Source organism: Stegostoma tigrinum, chromosome 33, assembly GCF_030684315.1.
Source record: "Stegostoma tigrinum isolate sSteTig4 chromosome 33, sSteTig4.hap1, whole genome shotgun sequence".
NCBI classification, from domain to species: domain Eukaryota; kingdom Metazoa; phylum Chordata; class Chondrichthyes; order Orectolobiformes; family Stegostomatidae; genus Stegostoma; species Stegostoma tigrinum.
The window spans coordinates 6,756,525-6,778,148 of NC_081386.1; the positions used below are offsets into that span (position 1 = coordinate 6,756,525).

Here is a 21,624-nt window from a genome sequence, read left to right on the forward strand (position 1 = left end):
TCATGATAATCATAGGCACACTAATGCTAATCAAACATGTAAAACATCAGAAGTCTTGAAATTATATAATGTTTTTCACAACTTTATTTGTCACAAAGGAGTACTTTTGAAATGTAGTCAGTATGTAATCTGGGTTAATCATAGATTTGATTTAAAGTACTTCATAATCATAAGGACATTTAGAAAGGGAAATTAATAGTTATCTGTCAATCCTGGAGATGACAGACTGTCCAGGGGTGTACGTCACTATGAGATTGAACATCATCTATTGTGGCTGTAGAGGTTGATTCATGAGTGGCTTCCTTAGCTGGTGTGTGTGAATAACATTGGCTGAAGTTGACTGGTGTTGTTCCCCTTCTCCTTCCCACTATCTAGTTATTTATTTTGACCTTATCATTTTCCATGCCCTTTCTGACCACTTGCTTCCAAGTACACTGGTCAGCAGTGAGGATTTCCCATCCATTGACTCAAACCCTGGTCAACGTGAGCTCTTGCTTGTTTGTAGAGATGTGTCATCCTTATGTGACAGACATGGGTCTCATGTGGACAACTAGCTCACCATGGAGCCAATGGGGTTATCACTGACTCAAGGCGGCAAATGTGCTGGGCATCCCTGCACATGGGCTAACCTTCATGACTGGTACATGGTCTTGCCAGGACACACACAAATTCATTTCAGGTAGCACAGGTGGAACAAAATGAAACAAAACAATTTCCATTGATTGGTGAATCAATAATTAAAGGGAACATGTTAAAAATCAAACAACTTGTAAAAGACAGAATTTATCTTCCTCAGGGGATTGTCAGGGAGAGAGTGCCCTGGGGAAATGACATTCATAATTGTTGCTCAGAGTTAAGTGCTTTAATACTTGAGAATTTTTTAAAAAAATAACACTGGAATGGTGAAGAATGAGTTAGCTTCTTCAGAGAGGTGGCACAAGGTTTAATGGTTTCTCTTGTGAGCTATAAAAGGTTTTCAAAACCAAGCATATAATGCAATGGCTGCAAAGAATTCTATCTGTTTTACTCACCAACGACGGGACAAGTAATGGTAATCGTTGCCCCAAGTCTGACAAATAAAGCACTTCCGACAATTGCGGTTAAATGCCATGTTGTAAGATTTGTGACATTTTTGCTTGAGAATCCAATAACTGGGGCTTCTGGTAACACATCAAACAAACATAAACTCGTGAAAATGACAAAGCTGAAGCATTATAATACATAAAGACTGTGAATATTCCTTAACTTAAATATATGGCTGGATTTAATGCAACCCACTGCATTGGTATCCACAGAAGTCAGGCCCTTTAATTAGTTGAGAGGCTCCTTACCAATCTCCCTGCAGTTGGAAACCCAGAGTGGAAGGAATGATCTGGGATTCTGGCCATTGGCAGCAGCATATCAATCAGAAACTTTAATGATATCCATTTAATCTGAGCCTACTACCATTTAGTGGCCTCTTAGGGAGATGCATGTGTCTCTTGAGCAACCTTGGAATACTTCCCCTTTCCAGAAACAATTGAGGGACTTGGCTTCAGGGAGGGAGGAGGCTGCTGAAAGGCATCCTTCTTCTCCTTGCTTGTTTCCCCCATCACCCCCTTCCACCTCTTGCTCTCCTGTGGTCTGGAAATGCTCCATGATTCCCTGAGTCTGTGCCACAGGCAGGTATAGGGGTGCCAGCAAATGCTGCTCTCGTTGGTGTGGTCGGCATCAGGATGTGCCAGCCTATGACTGGGCAGAAACTCACAGCAGCCAGGATTTGTTCCTATCAGTTCCTCAGTTGCAGGGAGCCACCAATAAAATGGCTGAAGGGCCTCCTCTGTGGAACTGATGGAATCTCCCTGCTGGTCCGCCAACCGATATGCAATCCCAGTTGGAATGTGGCAAGTTCACAGTTATCTATGCTGACTTAACTAAAAGAAGCAGGACAGGGAAAGCAAATCTTCGCTGGAGCCAGGAATACTTTAAATGGTCCCACTCTGCAGTTACAGGTGGCCCTTTGGAGAAAAATGAACCTATTTATGAACATTTAGGATTACACAAAGAGGATGCCACTTCTAGATGTCCATTCCTGCATTACGTTCAGGATGTATTTATATAGTGTCTTTAACATGGTAAAACTGCCCAGGCACTTATTAATACAGTCAGCTAGTTTAGGACACCATTAAGAGTCAAATCAACCTTGTGAAAAATTGCTCTAGACAAAGTAAATTGCTCTGGGCATCACAGTGGCTCAGTGGTTAGCAGTGCTGCTTCACAACCCCAGGGGCCCAGATTCAATTCTATCCTCAGGTGGCTGTCTATGTGTAGTTTGCAACTGTCTAGGTGGGTTTCCTCCGGTACTCTGGTTTCCTCCTATAGTCCAAAGATGCACAGGTTAGGTGGACTGGCCATGCTAAATTGCCTGTAGTGTCCACGGATGTGCAGATTACGTGTGTTAGCCATGGGAAATACAGGGTTACAGCGACAGGGTAGGAGGGGTAGGTCTGAACGGGATGGTCTTTGGAAGGTTGTTGTAGACCTGATGGGCTGAATGGCCTGTTTCCACGCTGTATGGATTCTATGATTCCATGAAGTAAGGAGGAAGAAAATATTCCCACTCCAAAGAATTGAGAACATGAAAGCATTGATTTAAAGTAATGGGTAAAAGATACAAAAACGATAGGTGGTAAAATGACATCGAGTAGTTAGAGTCTGGCATACAGTCTCTGATAATGTGGTGCAGGCGGTTTCAGTTTAGGCACCGAAATGGAATTAGATGGTTTGAAAAAGGGGAGAAGGCAGCAGAATGAGACTCATTTGGCCAGTGAGTAGAGAAACCACAGACTGAATAACCACTTTCTGCCCAGTAACAATTCTATGATTTAGTTAGTGAGCCAGTTTGATACATTCTCTGGTGGAACACGGATACTTTGCCACACACAGCAGGCTATCGGTGCTTGGAGAAAGATGAACATATATCACAGGCTGAGTCACCAGGAGGTACTGGTGACTTTCTTGCTGTCACAATGGAACTAAGTATTCCAAAATGTTGAACTTTTAACTTTATTCCTTAACTTTTCCACTTAATACTGAGAAGGACGACAATGTTAACTTTTAACTGTATTTATTTATTTTCTACTTTTACCAAGAACAATGGTAATGCTTTACTTTTAACTTTGTTTCTCTGTGTTACCATGTGCCTCTAAGCTTTGCATCGAGGTACTTTCTTAACTAAGATGGCTAAACGTGGCGACATTGTACACTTTTCACTGTACGCCTATGCTTCTGTACTTCAGTACACATGACAATAAAGCTTAAATCAAATAAAATAAATCAGCTAATCAATATGCTAGCTCCTTGCTCTGACATTGACTGAACAGAAGGAACACACAGGGGAGTCTGCAAATACTAACGCAACAGGCTGAATAGAACTTATAATTCTTTTTTCGTATTCCAAACTTTCCTTATTCCAATCGGCTCTTTTAAAGAAAGAGTTGGTGAATTTGCACATCCTACCCATATTGGAGGAGCGGAAAAGTTCAGCAGGTCAGGCAGAATTTGTGGAAAGATGTAAAAATTATAAAGGAAACAAAATATCAATTGTTTCACTTTGCTGCCTGGTCTTCTGAGTGTTTGCAGCATTTTCTTTTATTTCAGCCCAGCTTGCAATATTTTTGACACACTTGACTTGGGAAATTTGAAATTAAATCATGTGCAAATTGACATACGGACGGGAATAAGCTAAATAGTCAGAGTGGCGGTGATTTTGTCAGAGGGAGACTGAGACACAGTGAGTGAAGGAAGTTTGGGACAAAGTATGCATTAGGGGCACAGGGAGGAAGAGATGCCTACGTAACATTTACTGACAGAAATAAAGTCTCCAGTGGGCGAGGTCACCAGAAGAATAAGGACTCCAGTGGGCAAAGTGACCGGTGAAATCAGCTCACCAGTGGGCGAGGTGACCAGTGAAATAGGGTCTCCAGTGAGCACAGTGAGCAGTGAAATAAGGTCTCCAGTGGGTGAGGTGACCAGTGAAATAAAGTCTCCCATGGGTGAGGTGACCAGTGAAATAAGGTCTCCAGTGAGCAAGGTGACCAGTGAAATAAAGTTTCCAGTGGGTGAGGTGACCAGTGAAATAAAGTCTCCCATGGGTGAGGTGACCAGTGAAATAAGGTCTCCAGTGAGCAAGGTGACCAGTGAAATAAAGTCTCCCGTGAGCGAGGGGACCAGTAGAATAAAGTCTCCCATGAGTGAGGTGACCAGTGAAATAGGGTCTCCCGTGGGCAGGTGACCAGTGAAATAAGGTCACCAGTGAGCAAGGAGACCAGTGAAATAAAGTTTCCAGGGGGCGAGGTCACCAGTTAAATAAGGTCACAAGTGAGTATGGTGACCAGTGAAATAAGGTCACCAGTGCGCGAGGTGACCAGTAGAATAAAGTCTCCAGTGCGCGAGGTGACCAGCAGAATAAAGTCTCCAGTGGGCGAGGTCACCAGTAGAATAAAGTCTCCAGTCAGCGAGGTACCAGTGAAATAAAGTCTCACATGGGCGAGGTGACCAGTGAAATAAGGTCACCAGTGGGCGAGGTGACCAGTAGAATAAAGTCTCCAGTGAGCGAGGTCACCAGTGAAATAAGGTCACCAGTGAGCAAGGTGCCCAGTGAAATAAAGTCTCCAGTGGGCGAGGTGACCAGTGAAATAAAGTGTCCAGTGGGCGAGGTGACCAGTGAAATAAGGTCACCAGTGGGCGAGGTGACCAGTAGAATAAAGTCTCCAGTGAGCGAGGTCACCAGTGAAATAAGGTCACCAGTGAGCGAGGTCACCAATGAAATAAAGTCTCCAGCGGGCGAGGTGACCAGTGAAATAAAGTCTCCAGTGGGCGAGGTGACCAGTGAAATAAAGTCTCCAGTGGGTGAGGTGACCAGTGAAATAAAGTCTCCAGCGGGCGAGGTGACCAGTGAAATAAAGTCTCCAGTGGGCGAGGTGACCAGTGAAATAAGGTCACCAGTGAGCGAGGTCACCAGTGAAATAAGGTCCCCAGTGGGCGAGGTGACCAGTGAAATAAAGTCTCCAGTGGGCGAGGTGACCAGTGAAATAAAGTCTCCCGTGGGCGAGGTCACCAGTTAAATAAGGTCACAAGTGAGCATGGTGACCAGTGAAATATGGTCACCAGTGGGCGAGGTGACCAGTAGAATAAAGTCTCACATGGGCGAGGTGACCAGTGAAATAAGGTCACCAGTGAGCGAGGTCACCAATGAAATAAAGTCTCCAGCGGGCGAGGTGACCAGTGAAATAAAGTCTCACATGGGCGAGGTGACCAGTGAAATAAGGTCTCCAGTGAGCACAGTGACCACTGACATAAAGTCTCCAGTGAGCACAGTGACCAGTGAAATAAGGTCTCCAGTGGGCAAGGTGACCACTGAAAGAAGTCTCCAGTGGGCGAGGTGACCAGTGAAATAAAGTCTCCGGTGGGCGAGGAGACCAGTGAAATAAAGTCTCCGGTGGGCGAGGAGACCAGTGAAATAAAGTCTCCAGTGGGCGAGGTGACCAGTGAAATAAGGTCTCCCGTGGGCGAGGTGACCAGTGAAATAGGGTCCCCAGTCGGCGAGGTGACCAGTGAAATAAGGTGACCAGTGAGCATGGTGACCACTGAAATGAAGTCTCCAGTGGGTTAAGTGACCAGTGAAATAAGGTCTCCAGTGGTTGAGGTGACCAGTGAAATAAAGTCTCCAATGGGCAAGGTGACCAGTGAAATAAAGTCTCCAGTGGGCGAGGTGACCAGTGAAATAAAGTCTCCAGTGGGCGAGGTGACCAGTGAAATAAAGTCTCCAATGGGCGAGGTGACCAGTTAAAATAGGTGCGACTGAAGTGCCTACCTGCACTGAATCCAACAGCAGCATGATTTTGCAAGTTCAGAGAAAGTAGTGGATTGGTATTAAATCTTACTCTGGGAGTCAGAGAGGCAGTGGGACCTGTGAGGGAGCAGCAGGCGCTGAGTTCAAAACTGAGTGTAAATTGAAGAGTTCACAAGAAAATGAAGTTCATCAATTGGTAAGAGACAGCTGTTAAGGATGTTCCACAAATTGTTATAAATTAAAAAGGTGTTTGTTTTTAAACAAACAGCTGTACTTTAAACTGAGAAAGTTGGGAAGAAAATAAGTTAATAAAAATAATGTAAGGGATATATAGCCAGGACTTAAAGCAAGGATTTTGCATTGCAGTAGGACAGTTTAGAGTGAAGTATGGTCCTCAGCATAATTATTATTCTTTAAAGGTGCAGTGATTGGAATGAGGTCAGCCAGGCGAATATAATAGAATATGAGTTCCCTGTTTCGGGTTCTTAACCAGGTGCAGTGCTGTTTGTTTGTCCTGTTATGGAAGGTTTCAACTAGATTGACAGGGGAATGGGAACTTCAGCAGGGAAGTAGAGGATGGGAGAATCATGATACAAAAAGGCAAGAGGCAAAAGTGGAAAGCACAAAAAACTGGAGAAAAACAAATGAAGCCACTGTGCAAAATAGAGCGGAGACAGTAAACAAGGTTAAAAAGTCAATTGTGTTTTAATGCATGGAGTTCTCAGAATAAGGTAGCCAAATTAGCAGCATCAATACACATAAATGGTTGTGATATGGTTGCAATTACGGAGGCGTAGTTGCAAGGTGACCAAGGATGGGTTAGAACATCCAGGAGTATTCATTGTTTAGGAACGACACAGAAAAGAGGAGGGGTAGCATTGTTAGTAAATGAGAAAATCCTAAAAAATCATGACTCCAGTCATCTCTAAGGATGGAGATAGGAGACATCAAGGGGCAGATAACATTGTTAGGGATTGTCATTTGTCTACCAAACAGGAGTGGGGATGGAAGGAAATGCATTAAATAACAAATAAGAGTACAACTGTACTCATGGTTGACCTTAACTTATATTGTTCAGGAGGATTTCCTGGAGTGCGTACATGATTGCTTTATTGACAATAGTTTGAAGAATAAACCAGAGAACAGGCCGCATAATGTGCAATGATAAAGAATTAATTTACAAACTTGTTGGCTCTTGGAGAAAAATGACCATAACATGATGGAATTCTTCTTTAAGGTGGAGTGTGAAGTAGTTGAATCTGAAACTGTGGTCTTGAGTTTAAGTTAAGGGAACTACGAGTCTGTGAAGTATGAATTGGTAAGGATGGATTGGGCCACCTTACGAACAGGGTTGATGGTGGCTAAGCAGTGGTCAATATATAAAGAATATGTGCATGATTTACAAAATTTATTCATTCCTGCCTGGACAAAGGTGGCTCAACCAGGGCTTACAAAAGAAATTAAGGATAGTATTAGACCCAAAGACAAGACATACAAAATCGCAGGAAAAAGCGGAGGATAGGAAGCAGATTAGAATTCTGCAAAAGAAGACAAAATGCTTGATCGTAAGGGAGGAAATACAATATGACAGTAAAATTACAGGGAGTGTGAAAATGACTGTAAAAGCTTCCACAAATATGTGAAGAGCAAAATATGGGTCCCTTACAGTCAGAAACTAAGGAAATCACAATGTGGAACAAAGATATAACAGACGCATTGAAAATACACTTTGGTTTTGTCTTCCCAAAAGAGGGCATAAATAATCCCTCGGAAATGTTAGAGAACCAAGGGGGCAGTGAATGGGAGGAATTGAAGGAAACCAGGTCAAACACAAATCCTTTCCCCTCGTGTGTAGTATGTCAAGCACCAAGACCCCTCTCCTCATCCAAATGGAACACTCGCAGGTTGAAGCCTGTCTTTGTCTGTCTCACTGCCTGTTTCATAACCGTGTATGTCATATCTGCATTGATCGCTTGATAATCCATGAAGCACAAGGTTGCCGGCGAGGTGGGGGGGGGGCGGTGGTGAAGACAGTAGAGAACCAGGATTTGTGACATTGAGACTAAGATTTTACTGTATGGTGGAACAGGTTCAAAGGGCCATATGGCCTATTTCTGCTCCTAATATGAACATAGGCATATCAGGATTTATATTATGGACTTCTTTTCCATCACGATTGTGGGAAAAGCTCTAGATGCTAATGAATTTTGTTGAGTCCTCCTGTAGACAATAAATTAGATTGCGTCAGTTGGCAAGATTCCTGGCCCTATTATCCATCGTCATAAATGACATAAGATTACAATTTATTGCAGTTAGTAATTCACAGTGGGAGAAGAGTTTTATGCCATGACTGCTATCAAAAACCATGCTCAAACTTTAAGCCAAGATTACGTACAGTTGTTTATATAGGCCATTGCAAATATAACTGTATGCATTCTTTCCATCAGCAAGACAGCTCATTTCATCCTCAACAACATTCCCACTCTTATTGGAACACTTCTTTGTTGCTTGATTATTCCAATGTTCCACTTGATGGAATGCTGCATCCTAAATTTTATGAACTGCATTCTGTCCAGCAAAGAGTCTCATTTCCCTGTATTAAATGTTTGCACCCTCGTCTTTACTGTAACTAGAATGAACCAAGGATAAGTCTTGGTGTTGGATGTGAGTTTGCTCGCTGAGCTGGAAGGTTCGTTTTCAGACTTTTCGTCACCATTCTAGGTAACATCATCAGTGAGCCTCCGACGAAGCGCTGGTGTTATGCCCCGCTTACTATTTATCTGGTTAGGTTTCCTTGTGTTGGTGATGTCATTTCCTGTGTTGGTGATGTCATTTCTGGATCTTTTTCTCAGGGGATGGTAGATTGGCTCCAAATCAATGTGTTTGTTGATGGAGTTCCGGTTGGAATGCCATGCTTCTAGGAATTCTCGTGCGTGTCTCTGTTTGGCTTGTCCTAGGATGGATGTGTTGTCCCAATCAAAGTGGTGTCCTTCCTCATCTGTATGTAAGGATACGAGTGATAGTGGGTCATGTCGTTTTGTGGCAGTTGATGTTCATGTATCCTGGTGGCTAGCTTTCTGCCAGTTTGTCCAATGTAGTGTTTGTCACAGTTCTTGCAAGGTATTTTGTAGATGACGTTCATTTTATTTGTTGTCTGTATAGGGTCTTTTAAGTTCATTAGCTGCTGTTTTAGTGTGTTGGTGGGCTACCCTGATGCCAAGAGGCCCGAGTAGTCTGGCAGTCATTTCGGAAATGTCTTTGATTTAGGGGAGAGTGGTTATGGTTTCTGAGCCCGTTTTGTCTGTTTGTTTGGGTTTGTTGCTGAGGAATCGGCGGACTGTGTTCGTAGGGTATCCATTCTTTTTGAATACGCTGTATAGGTGATTTTCTTCTGCTCTGTGTAGTTCCTCTGTGCTGCAGTGTGTGGTGGCTCGTTGAAATAATGTTCTAATGCAGCTTTGTTTGTGGGTGTTGGGATGGTTGCTCCTGTAGTTCAGTATTTGGTCCGTATGTGTTGTTTTCCTGTAGACGCTGGTTTGAAGTTCCCCATTGGCTGTTCGCTCTACTGTGACATCTAGGAATGGCAGTTTGTTGTTGTTTTCCTCCTCTTTTGTGAATGTTATGCCAGTAAAGGGTATTATTGATGGTCTTGAAGCTTTCCTCTAATTTGTTTTGTTTAGTGATGACAAAGGTGTCATCCACATAGCGGACCCAAAGTTTGGGTTGGATGATTGGCAGAGCTGTTTGTTCGAGTCTCTGCATTACTGCCTCTGCTAAGAACCCTGATATCGGAGATCCCATGGGTGTACCATTGGTTTGTCTGTAGGTTTTGTTATTGAAAGTGAAGTGGGTGGTGAGGCATAGGTCCACTAGCTTGATGATGTTGTCCTTGCTGATGAGGTTGGTGGTGTCTACGAAGAGCAGAAGAAAATCACCTATACAGCGTATTCAAAAAGAACGGGTACCATATGAACACAGTCCGCCGATTCCTCAGCAACAAACCCAAACAAACAGACAAAACGGGCTCAGAAACCATAACCACTCTCCCCTACATCAAAGACATTTCCAAAATGACTGCCAGACTATTCGGACCCCTTGGCATCAGGGTAGCCCACAAACCCACCATCACACGAAAACAGCAGCTAATGAATTTAAAAGACCTTATACAGACAACAAACAAAACGAACGTCATCTACAAAATACCTTGCAAGAACTGTGACAAACACTACATTGGACAAACAGGCAGAAAACTAGCCACCAAGATACATGAACATCAACTAGCCACAAAACGACATGACCCACTGTCACTCGTATCCTTACATACAGATGAGGAAGGACACCACTTTGATTGGGACAACACATCCATCCTAAGACAAGCCAAACAGAGACACGCACGAGAATTCCTAGAAGCATGGCATTCCAACCGGAACTCCATCAACAAACACATTGATTTGGAGCCAATCTACCATCCCCTGAGAAATAGAACCAGAAATGACATCACCAATGCAGGAAATGACATCACCAACCCAAGGAAATCTAACCAGATAAATAGAAAGCGGGACATAACACCAGCGCTTTGTCGGAGGCTCACTGATGATGTTACTTAGAATGGTGACGAAACATCTGAAAACGAACTTTCCAGCTCAGCGAGCAAACTCACATCCAGAACCTCAACCTGAGCTACAAATCTTCTCAAAACTCGCTATAAGTCTTGGTGTGTCTGGACACTTAACGAAGGAATGCCTACAAGAATACACAATTCCAAAAATAATTGAATGCTGTCCGTTTGTTGTTATACAAGTGCCTTGGAAGCTACTGATGTTTAGTTTGTCCTTGGTAATCTTTACTGACTTCCTGCCTGCCCATACATCAATTTCAAATCTTTTGGGTGGCACAGTGGCTCAGTGGTTAGAAGTGATGCCTCACAACACCAGGGACCCAGGTTCAATTTCAGCCTCATTCGACTGTGTGGAGTTTGTACATTCTCTCCGTGTCTGTGTGAGTGTCCTCCAGGGTGCTCCAGTTTCTTCCCACAGTCCAAAGATGTGCTGGGTGTATGGATTGGCCAGGCTAAATCACCAATAGTATTGAGGGATGGGCAAGCAAGGTGGATTAGCCATGGGAAATGCAAGGTTACAGGGATGGGGCAAGTCTGGGAGGGATGCTCTTCAAGGTTGGGTGTGGACTTAATGTGCCAAATCACCTGTTTCCTCTGTAGGGATTCTATGATTATCTTCATCTAGAACTTCCTTCTTGGTCTTGACTTACCCGAATTCTATTAACATATTCAGGCTTATGTTAGCCTCCTCTGATTCAGGCTTTCTTTGTATCTGTAAGAATTTTATGCTTTCTTTGGAGGTGGGGAACTGATGGGAGGGATATCAAATTGTGCTAACCTTTGCACTAAAAGTGTCTTCCCACAAACAGCTGAGAGTTACCTTCTTGTCACATAAGGTCAGTGCCAAGTGCTTAGACTGTCCAGTAAAACCTGGTGAGCCTCGTGGCTAGGCTAAGGCAGTGACACATCTTTGGGTTCAGTGCCCTGTGACCAGAAGTCCCAGACCAAAGTGTTTAACTTTGTGTCACATTTAGCCACATTGTACTGCATCAGCCACATGTTTGCCCTTTCCCCTGAATCACCTTAAAGCCCAACCCCCCATTTTGTCAATCCAGACTGCCATAATCTCTCACCAGACCAACCTGCCTAATCCTAGTGAGAAAAAGAAATGAAAGACTACTGGTGCTGGAGATCAGAAACCAAAACAGAGATTGCTGGATACTGGGTCCTGAAGGCAGTCGAGTTCCCAAGTAGAAAATGAGGAGCTGTTTTTCTAGCTTGCATTGAACTTTGCTGGAGCAATACAATAAATCTGAGCCAGAGATGTTAACCAGGGAACACGGTGGTGTGTTGAAGTGGCAGGCAACAGGAAGCTCAGAGGCAGTTTTTGCAAGCAGAACATAGGCGTTCTGCAGAGCAGTTACCCCATCTGTACTTTCTCTCCCCAGTGTAGAATAGACCACGTTGTGAGCAGCATATACAGTAGACTAGTTTGGGTGAAATGCAGGTAAATTGCTGCTTCACCTGAAAGGTGTGTCTGGGACCTTGGATGGTGAGGAGAGAGGAAGTGGGCAGGTGTTACAACTTCTGCATTTGCGTGGGAAGCTGCCATGTGGCTGTGGGAGGTATTGCGAGTGGAGGAGTGGACCAGGGGACACAGATCAGGTGGTGAGGAATCCTCAGTTGAGGAAGAAGGTGAACATTTTGGAAGCTCCCTTATAGATGTTGGCATCATTGGACAGAAGCTATGGAGAGGGTTAAACTGACAGAATGCAGTCTTTTTAGGAAACATGGTGCGAGGATGTATGCATGAGGTAACTGTGGGAGTGATTGGGTTTGTGGAGGATATTGGAGGCCAGTCTATATCCAGAAACAGGGATGTCAAGGAAGGGAAGGGAGGATTCATAGATGGACCAGGTGAAGGTGAGAGCGAGGTAGAAATTGGAAGTGAAATAGATAAACGTCTCTAATTCCAGCTGAGAGAGAGAGGCGGCACTGATGGTATCATCGGTATACTGGAAAAAGAATTGAGGGTGGGGGCCAGAGTAGGACTGGAACAAGGAACGTTCCACGTACCCCACAAAGAGACAGGCATAACTGGGGCCCATGTGGGTACCCGTGGTCACACATGAAGAAAGTGGGATGAGTTAAAGGAGAAGTTGTTCAAAGTGAGATGAACTTGGCCAGGTAGAGGAGGGACGTGATAGGTGGGGATGGTTCAGGGTTTTATCCCAGGAAGAAGTGGACAGCTGTGAGACCATCCTGGTGGGAGGTGGACAAATAAAGGCATTGCACGTCCATGATAAAGACGAGGCAGCTGGAGCCTACAAACTGGAAATTCCAAAACTTATGTAAAGCAGCAGAAGAACTGCTGATCTAAGTGGACAGGGACTGAACAGGAGAGAAAACATAATTGAGTTGAGGAGGAAGAGATGAGTCCTGTGGGGCAGAAACAATGGGTCTACCTGGGCAGTCCTGTTTGTGGACTTTGGGAAGGATGTGGATATGGGCTGTGCGGTGATGCAGGACAATGAGCTTGAAGGCAGTGGCGAGGGACGATCACCAGATGAAATGAGATTAGCGACCGTTGTAGACCAGCCAAATGTAGGCAGGCTTGTCACTGACTTTCACATTGGAGTCCCATCCTACAGTGTAAAATTCAACCCTTTTTTCCATTTTCAAACAAAGTCTGACAAAGGCACTGTACAATTAGCATATGCAAGTTTTGTTTTGATTGTTCAGAAACAGAGTATGGAATTTTCTAATCCTGTAACATTTGTATTTAGGATGAATTTCAATTCACACAATATTTAATTTCTACCTACCTGAATACAATAGCAATGAGGTTTCAGTATCTGTTCCAAGCTCACTGCTTACTGTACATCTGTAAAGGCCAGCATCCTGGCTTGTGACATTCTTGATCTGAAGTCTTGCAGAATCAAGCAGTAATATCCTGCAAGATCATAAATGTAAATCCAGATGAAGCAGACCATTCAAGTTATTTGGCATATCCTTCCAAAGAAATCTCTCCATCCCACAAAGTTTATCATAACAGACACATAAATCAGGCAAACAATCAAGTAATCTCCTCGTCCCACAGAATGTTACACATCTCACACACCTTTCTGCAGAAACTTACAATTGCTCCATCTTCGCCATCACTCAGAACAGCTCATGAGTCTGTCAACAGAATTGTCCAGTCACTGAGTCGAACTACTTGGCCAAATGTATTCAGCATTAGTTTTCATCATTGTTATTTCTGTTGCTCTTGTGGTTCAGTTGCAGTCTAACTTGAAAAACTGCACAGGGTTTTGCATTTCATTTAGCATCACATATTCCTCATGATTTCTCTTGTTCATTCAAGCCTGAAGACTTGAACGTAAATGGGGTTTAAGATTTTAAACCTATTCATGGTTCATTCATGTTCCTCAGGGAAGGAAACTGCTGTCCTTACGTAGTCTGGCCTAAATGTGACTGCAGACCCATAACAATGTGACAGACACTGAACTGCCCTCTGGGCAATTCAGGATCGGTAACATATGCTGGCCTGGCCAGTTATGCCACCGTCCAGAGAATTAATTAAAACAAAACTTTTTCTAATAATTGAGTTTACTGGTGTTAGTTTTCAGCCCTGTTGCCCTTCGCTGTACTGCTTGAGGGTTTAGACATATGACTATTTTAAAACTTTTTCAAAGTAGTAGCTGAATATTTTCATGATGTTGCTGTATGATTAAAAGCTGCGAACAGATCTATAAAAACAAAACAAATCTGGAGCTATGCTAGGTCACAGTCAATCTACATAAATAATAGATTTTATTTATATTTAAGGTATGAACTAGAAAAGAAAACTTGAGTGAATTTTCCTTTGTGGAGGCATCTGAATGTGATATGTCTTTAAGGATGAGGGACTGGCCTCCAGATGCTGCTAGCACTTGCTCAGATTAGACAGAGTTGTTTAGGACAGAGACCAATAGAGAAGAAACACACGAAGAAAATAAAATCAGAATAAGACGGGAGAAGAACAGGTTGTGGCAGAAGCCTCAGAAAATAGAATTAAGCCAAAAAAAGAAAGAAAGAAAGTAATTTTAATCTACAGCACTTGCAAAGCATGGAAAAAGTGGGAGTTGCAAAACAGGGAAATGCGGCGGGGGGGGGAGGGGGGAGAGAGAGAGGGAGAGAGAGTGTAAATCAGTGAAGGATCAATAAATGTTAGGGAATTAGTAATCCTGACAGATTAGTTTTGACATAAAGCAGCAGTTGAGAGAAGAAAACCAAACCACAAATAAAATTCATCACTGATTAATGAAATTTTCATTACCAAGAGAGGTGAGATACTTGGTTTCAGAGACTGTTCAATCACGATACAACTCATTTATTCATACATTTCTTTGATTCACTTTCTGTTTCTATTTCTGGATTGAACTTTTTTTGTTTTCTTTGTTTGAGTGTAAAGAGAGATAGAACTACTTAAAATAACATGCATTAGCTTTGCAAACACAACGTAAAAGAAACCCAACCTTCTTCTTCAGGCACAGCCAGGCTCCAGTCACACGCCAGGCAATTTTTGTGACAAAAAGAAATTTCAAGGGAACCAACAACCATGGTGTTTAATTTGATTTTCTCACACAATAAACACACTGGTTATTGTTAAGAAGGAAATATAAAGCTGCTCTCTTGATGCTGTTCTGAAACTTCATTAAAGCCAAAAAAAATCCACATTGTTGAGTTTGGCACCTATATGTTGGAATAGACTCAAGATTCAGAAAAATAACCATAACACTGATTAATATTTGCATAATATAGCCACAGCTAGGTTTAGGAATACAAGAATAACACATCTGTCAAATCAGGACACAGAGTGAACGAAAATAAGTGCAGGCATTTTGATAGAAGTAGAGAGTTAACATTTTTGTAACGCAAAATCATAGGGTCCCTACAGTACAGAAACTGAGCGTTTAGCCCATCAAGTCTGTACCAACCATTCCATTCCCCACCCCATCTATGTAATCCTGCGTGGGTCTTTTTTCAAAACCAAGGCTAATGTCCCTTGCTTACTCATCCCTGGACACTTGAGGTTATTTCTACCATGGTGAATTCACTTAACCTGCATACCTCTGGATGATGGAAGGAAACCGGAGCAACCTGAGGAACCCATATAGCCACAGAGAGAATGAATGTGCCAGCTCCACACAGATGCCTGAGGGTGGAATCAAACCTGAGTCCCCGGTGCTGTGAGGCAGCAGTGCTAACCGCTGTGATGCTATGCCATCTGCTCAACTGAACAACATATAACTTAACACACAAAACATCAGACATTTCACTGGACACTGCAGAAACTGCAACAAGGGCCAAATTTTGCAGCATATTAATGAGAAATGTGCAATATAAGTAGGATTCAAAATGCTCTACCTTAAGTAGCGGTATCGCATAGTTTGGTGAAATGCCAAACTGTCAGCTAAGTATTTGGCTCCAGTTTGGAGGAGCAGTAATACTTGAACAGTGTGGATGAGTAAGAGTAAAGCCAACTGTCCAGAGTTTTACATTTTGCTTCCTTGCGACTTGTGAAAGTACTGCAAATCGAACTGATTCATTGAACTGTTAACATAAACACTGTCACAGGTTTATTAATTGCTATTAACACGAGAACTTGCACCACACAAAGCCAGGCAATGTCCATTTTGAACAAAAAAACATCCAGCAATCTTCCCTTGCACCTCAATGCAATTTTTATAGCTATCAACATTCCGATATCAATTCCCCACTATCAACATCCTGGGGTTACAGCTGAGCATAAACTGAACTGGACCAGCCATATAAATACTGTGGGTACATCAGGCGCTGGGAATCCTGCAGCAAGTAGGCAGTCAAGATGAGTACAGTTACAAAATTTAAAAGATATATGAATAGGAAGGGTTTAGGTAAATGATACTAATTCAGATTGGGATGTCTGGTTGGCATGGATGAGTTGGACCAATGGGTTTGTTTCCATGCTGTGGGACTCTATAAATAACTCACTCCCAGACTTCTCCCCCAAGCCTGTCCACTATCTGTAAGCCACAAGTTAGACTTTTCTAACTTGTGTACAGCTCCAACGGCAGACAAGAAACTTGACACCATCCAGAATAAAACAGCCCATTTGATTGGAACTCAATCCACCAATTTAAGCATTGTCTTTCAACAGTAGGACAGCCAATGGCAGCATGCTTACTATATAACAATTCACTAAGGTTTCTGACAGTTACTTCCTGAATTGTGACCTCTATCACCTAGAAGCACAATGGCAGCAGATGCATGGCTACAACATTTGCTGTAATTTTTCCGGCCATTGTACGGATTTCTGAGGCCTATGAGTGTCAGTGTGTTCCAAAAGTAGAAGCTGTGCATTGGCACCTTTGAAGAACCTCCTAGTGGTTGCACTACACTGCTGCTTAGAGGAAACGTTGCATTGGCAACACCACCACCTGCAAATTCCCTTCCAAGCCACTCATTCTCCTGATTTGGAAATTCATCATTATTCCTTCTGTGTCACTGGGGCAAACTCCTGTAATTCCCTCCCTAAGGAAATCTTATGTCCCTACACTCCAAGGGCTCCAGCATTTAAGGAGGTATTCATTACTACATTCTCAACAAATATTGGTCAAACGAGCTATTCTCACATTACATGGAAAGATCAAACAAAATTCTGCATGATAGAATCATAAAATAGGCTACTTACAGTTTCTATTAGATATAAGTGGTTTAGGCTTTCAAAAAGATCCATTAGGCCTCCTGGCTTTAGAAAACTGAGGGATGAAGGCAAATAAAACCAGAAATAGGAATCTCCTTTTTCCGGGATATATTAAATCTCACTTGAGAATTTGGGCCCTTAGATTGCTGAAGAGTTTCATTCTATCTGAACCAAAATGCTGTTCTGGTTTCGGCTGATACAATTTGTACTCCCCATTGCACTGATCAGAAAGAAGTGATTTGTAGAAAAGTAACCGAGCAACAGAACTAATCCTTTTGGGCATTGTTTTGCTGAGCTATGTTGCCTAGTTATAGAAATGGTAAAAATGACCAGTTGGTTCCTGAGCATTTAGTAAAATGTAAATGGTTACTAACTGATTCATCTTGAAGCATCTCATTCAGGATGTGAAGAAGAAATAATAAAATATTAAATGCTTAACAGCTGCCAAGATCAGTTAACAGTTGAGTCCACATGGCATCCAAGTCCCGAAGTGTTTTAGTGAGAAGCAGTGAACATTTTTATTCACTCATGGAAAGTGGGCACTGGTGGCAAGGCAAGCACTTGTTGCCAATTTCTAATTGGCCTTGACAGTAGTTAAGAGTCAGCGACATCGTTACAGGTTAGGAACACATGCAGGCTAAATGAGGATGGCAAATACCCTTCCACAAAGGACATCAGTGAACCAGATAGACCCTAGTCTGTTCCCTTCCACAACTCTTTCTCCTACACATTAATGACATCGTCGGTCATGCGTCCCTCTCTTGTCTTGAGTTGAAAAAATTAATGAATTTTGCTTCCAATTTGAATGCTGCTTTCATCTTCACTTGGTCCATCTCTGACTCTTCTTGCCATGTCTGCCCCATTTTCTGCACCTCGGCCCTCACCCCTTCTCTTCCCTCCCACAATGATTGGGTCCGCTTGGTCCTCACTTAGCACCCCACCAACGTACAGATCATAAACTACCATTTCCATCGCCTCCAGTGGGATGCCACAACCATAAACATATTCCCCTTCCTTGTCAACTTTCTGCAAGGGCCGCTCCCTCCAGGACTCCCTAGTCCATGCTTTTTCCACTCTCAACACACCGCCCATCAGCTTCCCATACAATCGCAGAAGGTGTAACATCTTCTGCTTTACCTTTTCCCACCTCGTGATTCAAGGCTCCAGTCACACCTTCTAGATAGAAGAGCAATTTACCAGCTCTTCATTCAACTTAATCTACTGTGCTCACTGCTCGCAATGTGGTCTTGTCTACATTAGGGAGATGGAGAGCAGATTGGGTGACTGCTTTGCATCACACCAACATTCTGTCCACAAAACTGACCCTGAGCTTGCAGTTACCCACTATTTCAACACAATATCCCATGTTCACATGTCAACATTCCTGTCTCAGGTCTGCTGTATTGTTCCAGTGAGCCCACAGCACAAGATTGAAGAACAGCATCTCATTTTCTGCTTGGGGACCCTACAGCCGTTGGGTCTCAAAATAGAGTTCAATAATTTTAGAACCTGAATACCATCTTCCAAGTCCTTTACATATCCTAATCCTGGGCTGTGATATCACATGGGGCTGCTTCCACCACAGCCAACCCATTTTTACCTATTTATGGTCTCCATTATCAGCATTTCTTTCTGTCCAGTTTACCATTATCTATCCCTTGGTCTGTCTAACTGTTTTTTTTTTCTCTTTCTGGGCTCTGCCTCAATTAGCTCTTTACAAGCACCCCACAAACCCTCTCTCCGAATATCCCCTGGCTTCAGCATAAATTCCACACCATCCTTGCTACCATCAGTTCTGAAAAAAGATCCCGAAACATTGACTCTTCTTCCTCTTCACAGATGCTGCCAGGCTTGCTGAATTTCTCTGGCAATTTCTGTTTCTGTTTCAGACTTCTAGCATCCGCTGTTCTTTGTTTTAGGTTTTTTTTAAGATACTTAGCAACAGTCTGGTGGCACCCATTAGACTGATGTTTAATTTCATATCTTTTATGTCAATTAAATTTATATCAATTGCCATGGTAGGATCCAAGCCCGCGTTTATAGACCAATAGCTTGGGCCCTGTCTGGATTACATGTCACTACACAACTATCCCCACAAAATGAAAAATGCAAAAATGAAAAATTACAGAAAGCGATAATATCAGCTGCAATACTCTCTGCATTTCATACAGTTTACTAATAATCTGCTTTATAATGTTTTCTTCCAAATATTCTCACGAATGCACTACCTGAATCTAACCCCTCTTTGCCAGTGATGATCCAAGTTTAAAAGAATGGAGGCTGAGGAAAGTACTGTAGCACCAATTCCCTGATTCTTCAAACACAAGTTTCTGTAGAATCCTTATCCATCCATGTAGGATATTTCCAACAAATAAACTAAAATGACCCACAATATAAACAATGCCGTGACTGTTAAATGACTTCTGTGGCAAGATATGAAATACATCACTGAAAATCAATTCCCAAAAGAGTGCATTACAATCTGATATTTTTATGTAATAAGTCTACACTCCACAGACAACTATAAAGCTTAATTGTATAATAATTCTAAAATCATGTTATGCTTCCTTAACTGTAATTGGCAATTTAATAGCTTTATTACCCCTGTGTATTGTTTCCATCAATATGCTTAATATTCAACATACTTAAAACAAGACATGTCTCTAAACTATTTCTATCAAACTGAGAGCAGTTATCGTTTCAGTCATGTACAGTAGCTAATGTACGCTGTAGCAAACTCAAATTCACACTAGAATAATCTAAATTGTATTTACAACGATATAGTTCCTTTCATGACTTCAGTCACGGCTTCATGCCTTAAGTCCTCTACACTCAAATGAGGTACGTCTGAAGTACAGTCACTATCTGGTAATCAGACTCTCAGTAAGGTATACATTTTGCAGTCTTGTCATGGGTGCAATGAAAGGAAAAATTGGGAAGGGATATCCTTACCCTCATTACTTAGAAGAATTTCCTGATGGAGGTCAAAATATAGAGCCGGTAGCCAAGCATGCATCTTTGGCCTGGATTGCACAGGCTTTCTATCAAAAATGATTATTTGTTTAAAAAGATGTATTTTAGAGCAATTGATGTCTGTGCATCAATGCATCAAAATGAAGGAGGATGGTGCAGAAACATGATCCAGTTCAATGGCAAGCAGATTAGAGGGGCTGAATAACTTACTCTTGCTCTTATTTCCTTTGTTCCTGTATACGTTGATCGAAACGTCTCTCTACATACCACAAATAAGATACAGGAGCAAAATTAGGCCTTTTGGCCCATCAACTTTCCTCTGCCATTCACTCTGTCTGATATATTTCTCAGTCCCATTCTACTGCCTTTTTCCTGCAAGCCTTGAACCCTTACTTCTCAAGAACCGATCAGTCTTTGTCTGGAAGTCACTCCACAGCCTTCGGCAGCAATGAGTTTCACCTCATCTCAGTTCTAAAGGGTTATCCCTGCAATCTGAGGCTGTGGCCCCGGGTCCTAGTCTCTCCTACTAGTGGAAACATCTTCTCCGCATCCACTCTATCCAGGCCTCTCAGTATTCTGTAAGTTTTAATCAGATCTTCCCTCATCCTTCTAAACTCCATCAAGACGCACAATCCTCAACTGCTCCTCATTTCACAAATCTGTAATTCCCAGGATCATTCTTGTAAACATCCTCTGGACACCCTCCAAGACTAGCATGGCCTTTCTTAGGTAGGGGGCCCAAACCTGCTCACAATATTCCAAATGCAGTCTGATCAGAAGCTTTTACAGCCTCAGCAGCATATTTCTATCAATGCTAACATTACATTTGCCTTGCTTGCCGCCGACTGAATCTACATGTTAAATATGAGACATTCCTGAACTTGGACTCCCAAGTCCATTTATCTTGCAGATTTCTGAAGCCTTTTCCATTTAGAAAATAGTCTATTCCTCTGTTCTTCCTCAAAGTGCATAAATTCACACTTTACCACATTGTATTCCAGCTGCCACAACTTTGCCCACTCTCTTAGTCTGTCCACGTCCTTCTGCAGCCTCCCCACATCCTCAACACTATCTTTGTGACAAAAGAATCCCTACAGCATGGAAGCAGGCCATTCATCCTATTGGGTTCACACCAACCCTCTGAAGACCATCTCACCCAGACCTACCCCCATACCCTATCTCTGTACTTCTGCATTTCCCATGGCAAATCCACCTAATCTGCACATCCCTGATCACTCTGGGCAATTTAGCATGGTCAAACCACCTAAACTGCACAAATATGGACTGTGGAAGGAAACTGGAGCATCCAGAGGAAGCCCATGCAGACTCCACATAGTTGCCCGAAGCTGCAATCTAACCTGGGTGGGTGGGGGAGTGGGAGGAGGGCTATGGGGGCGTTCCACTGTGAGGCCACAGTGCTAACCACTGGACCACCATGCCGCCCCTTTAAATGCAATTCACTTCATGCACATTTCTTTGGAATATTCTGTTTTCTTACAATAAGGGAGGTATTAATAACATTTGCAATATATA

At 42.7% G+C, this 21,624-nt stretch overlaps 1 protein-coding gene across 1 annotated transcript in view; it reads right to left on the reverse strand.

The window, feature by feature from the left end:
• adamtsl3 (ADAMTS-like 3) overlaps positions 1-21,624 on the reverse strand; it is a 582,072-nt gene that overhangs the window by 41,871 nt on the left and 518,577 nt on the right. Inside the window, exons 22-23 of the mRNA XM_048563174.2 lie at positions 13,217-13,344; positions 1,032-1,160 (exon numbers count right to left, since the gene is read on the reverse strand). Coding sequence (XP_048419131.1) covers positions 1,032-1,160; positions 13,217-13,344 — 257 coding nt within the window. The remainder of the gene's footprint in view (positions 1-1,031; positions 1,161-13,216; positions 13,345-21,624) is intronic.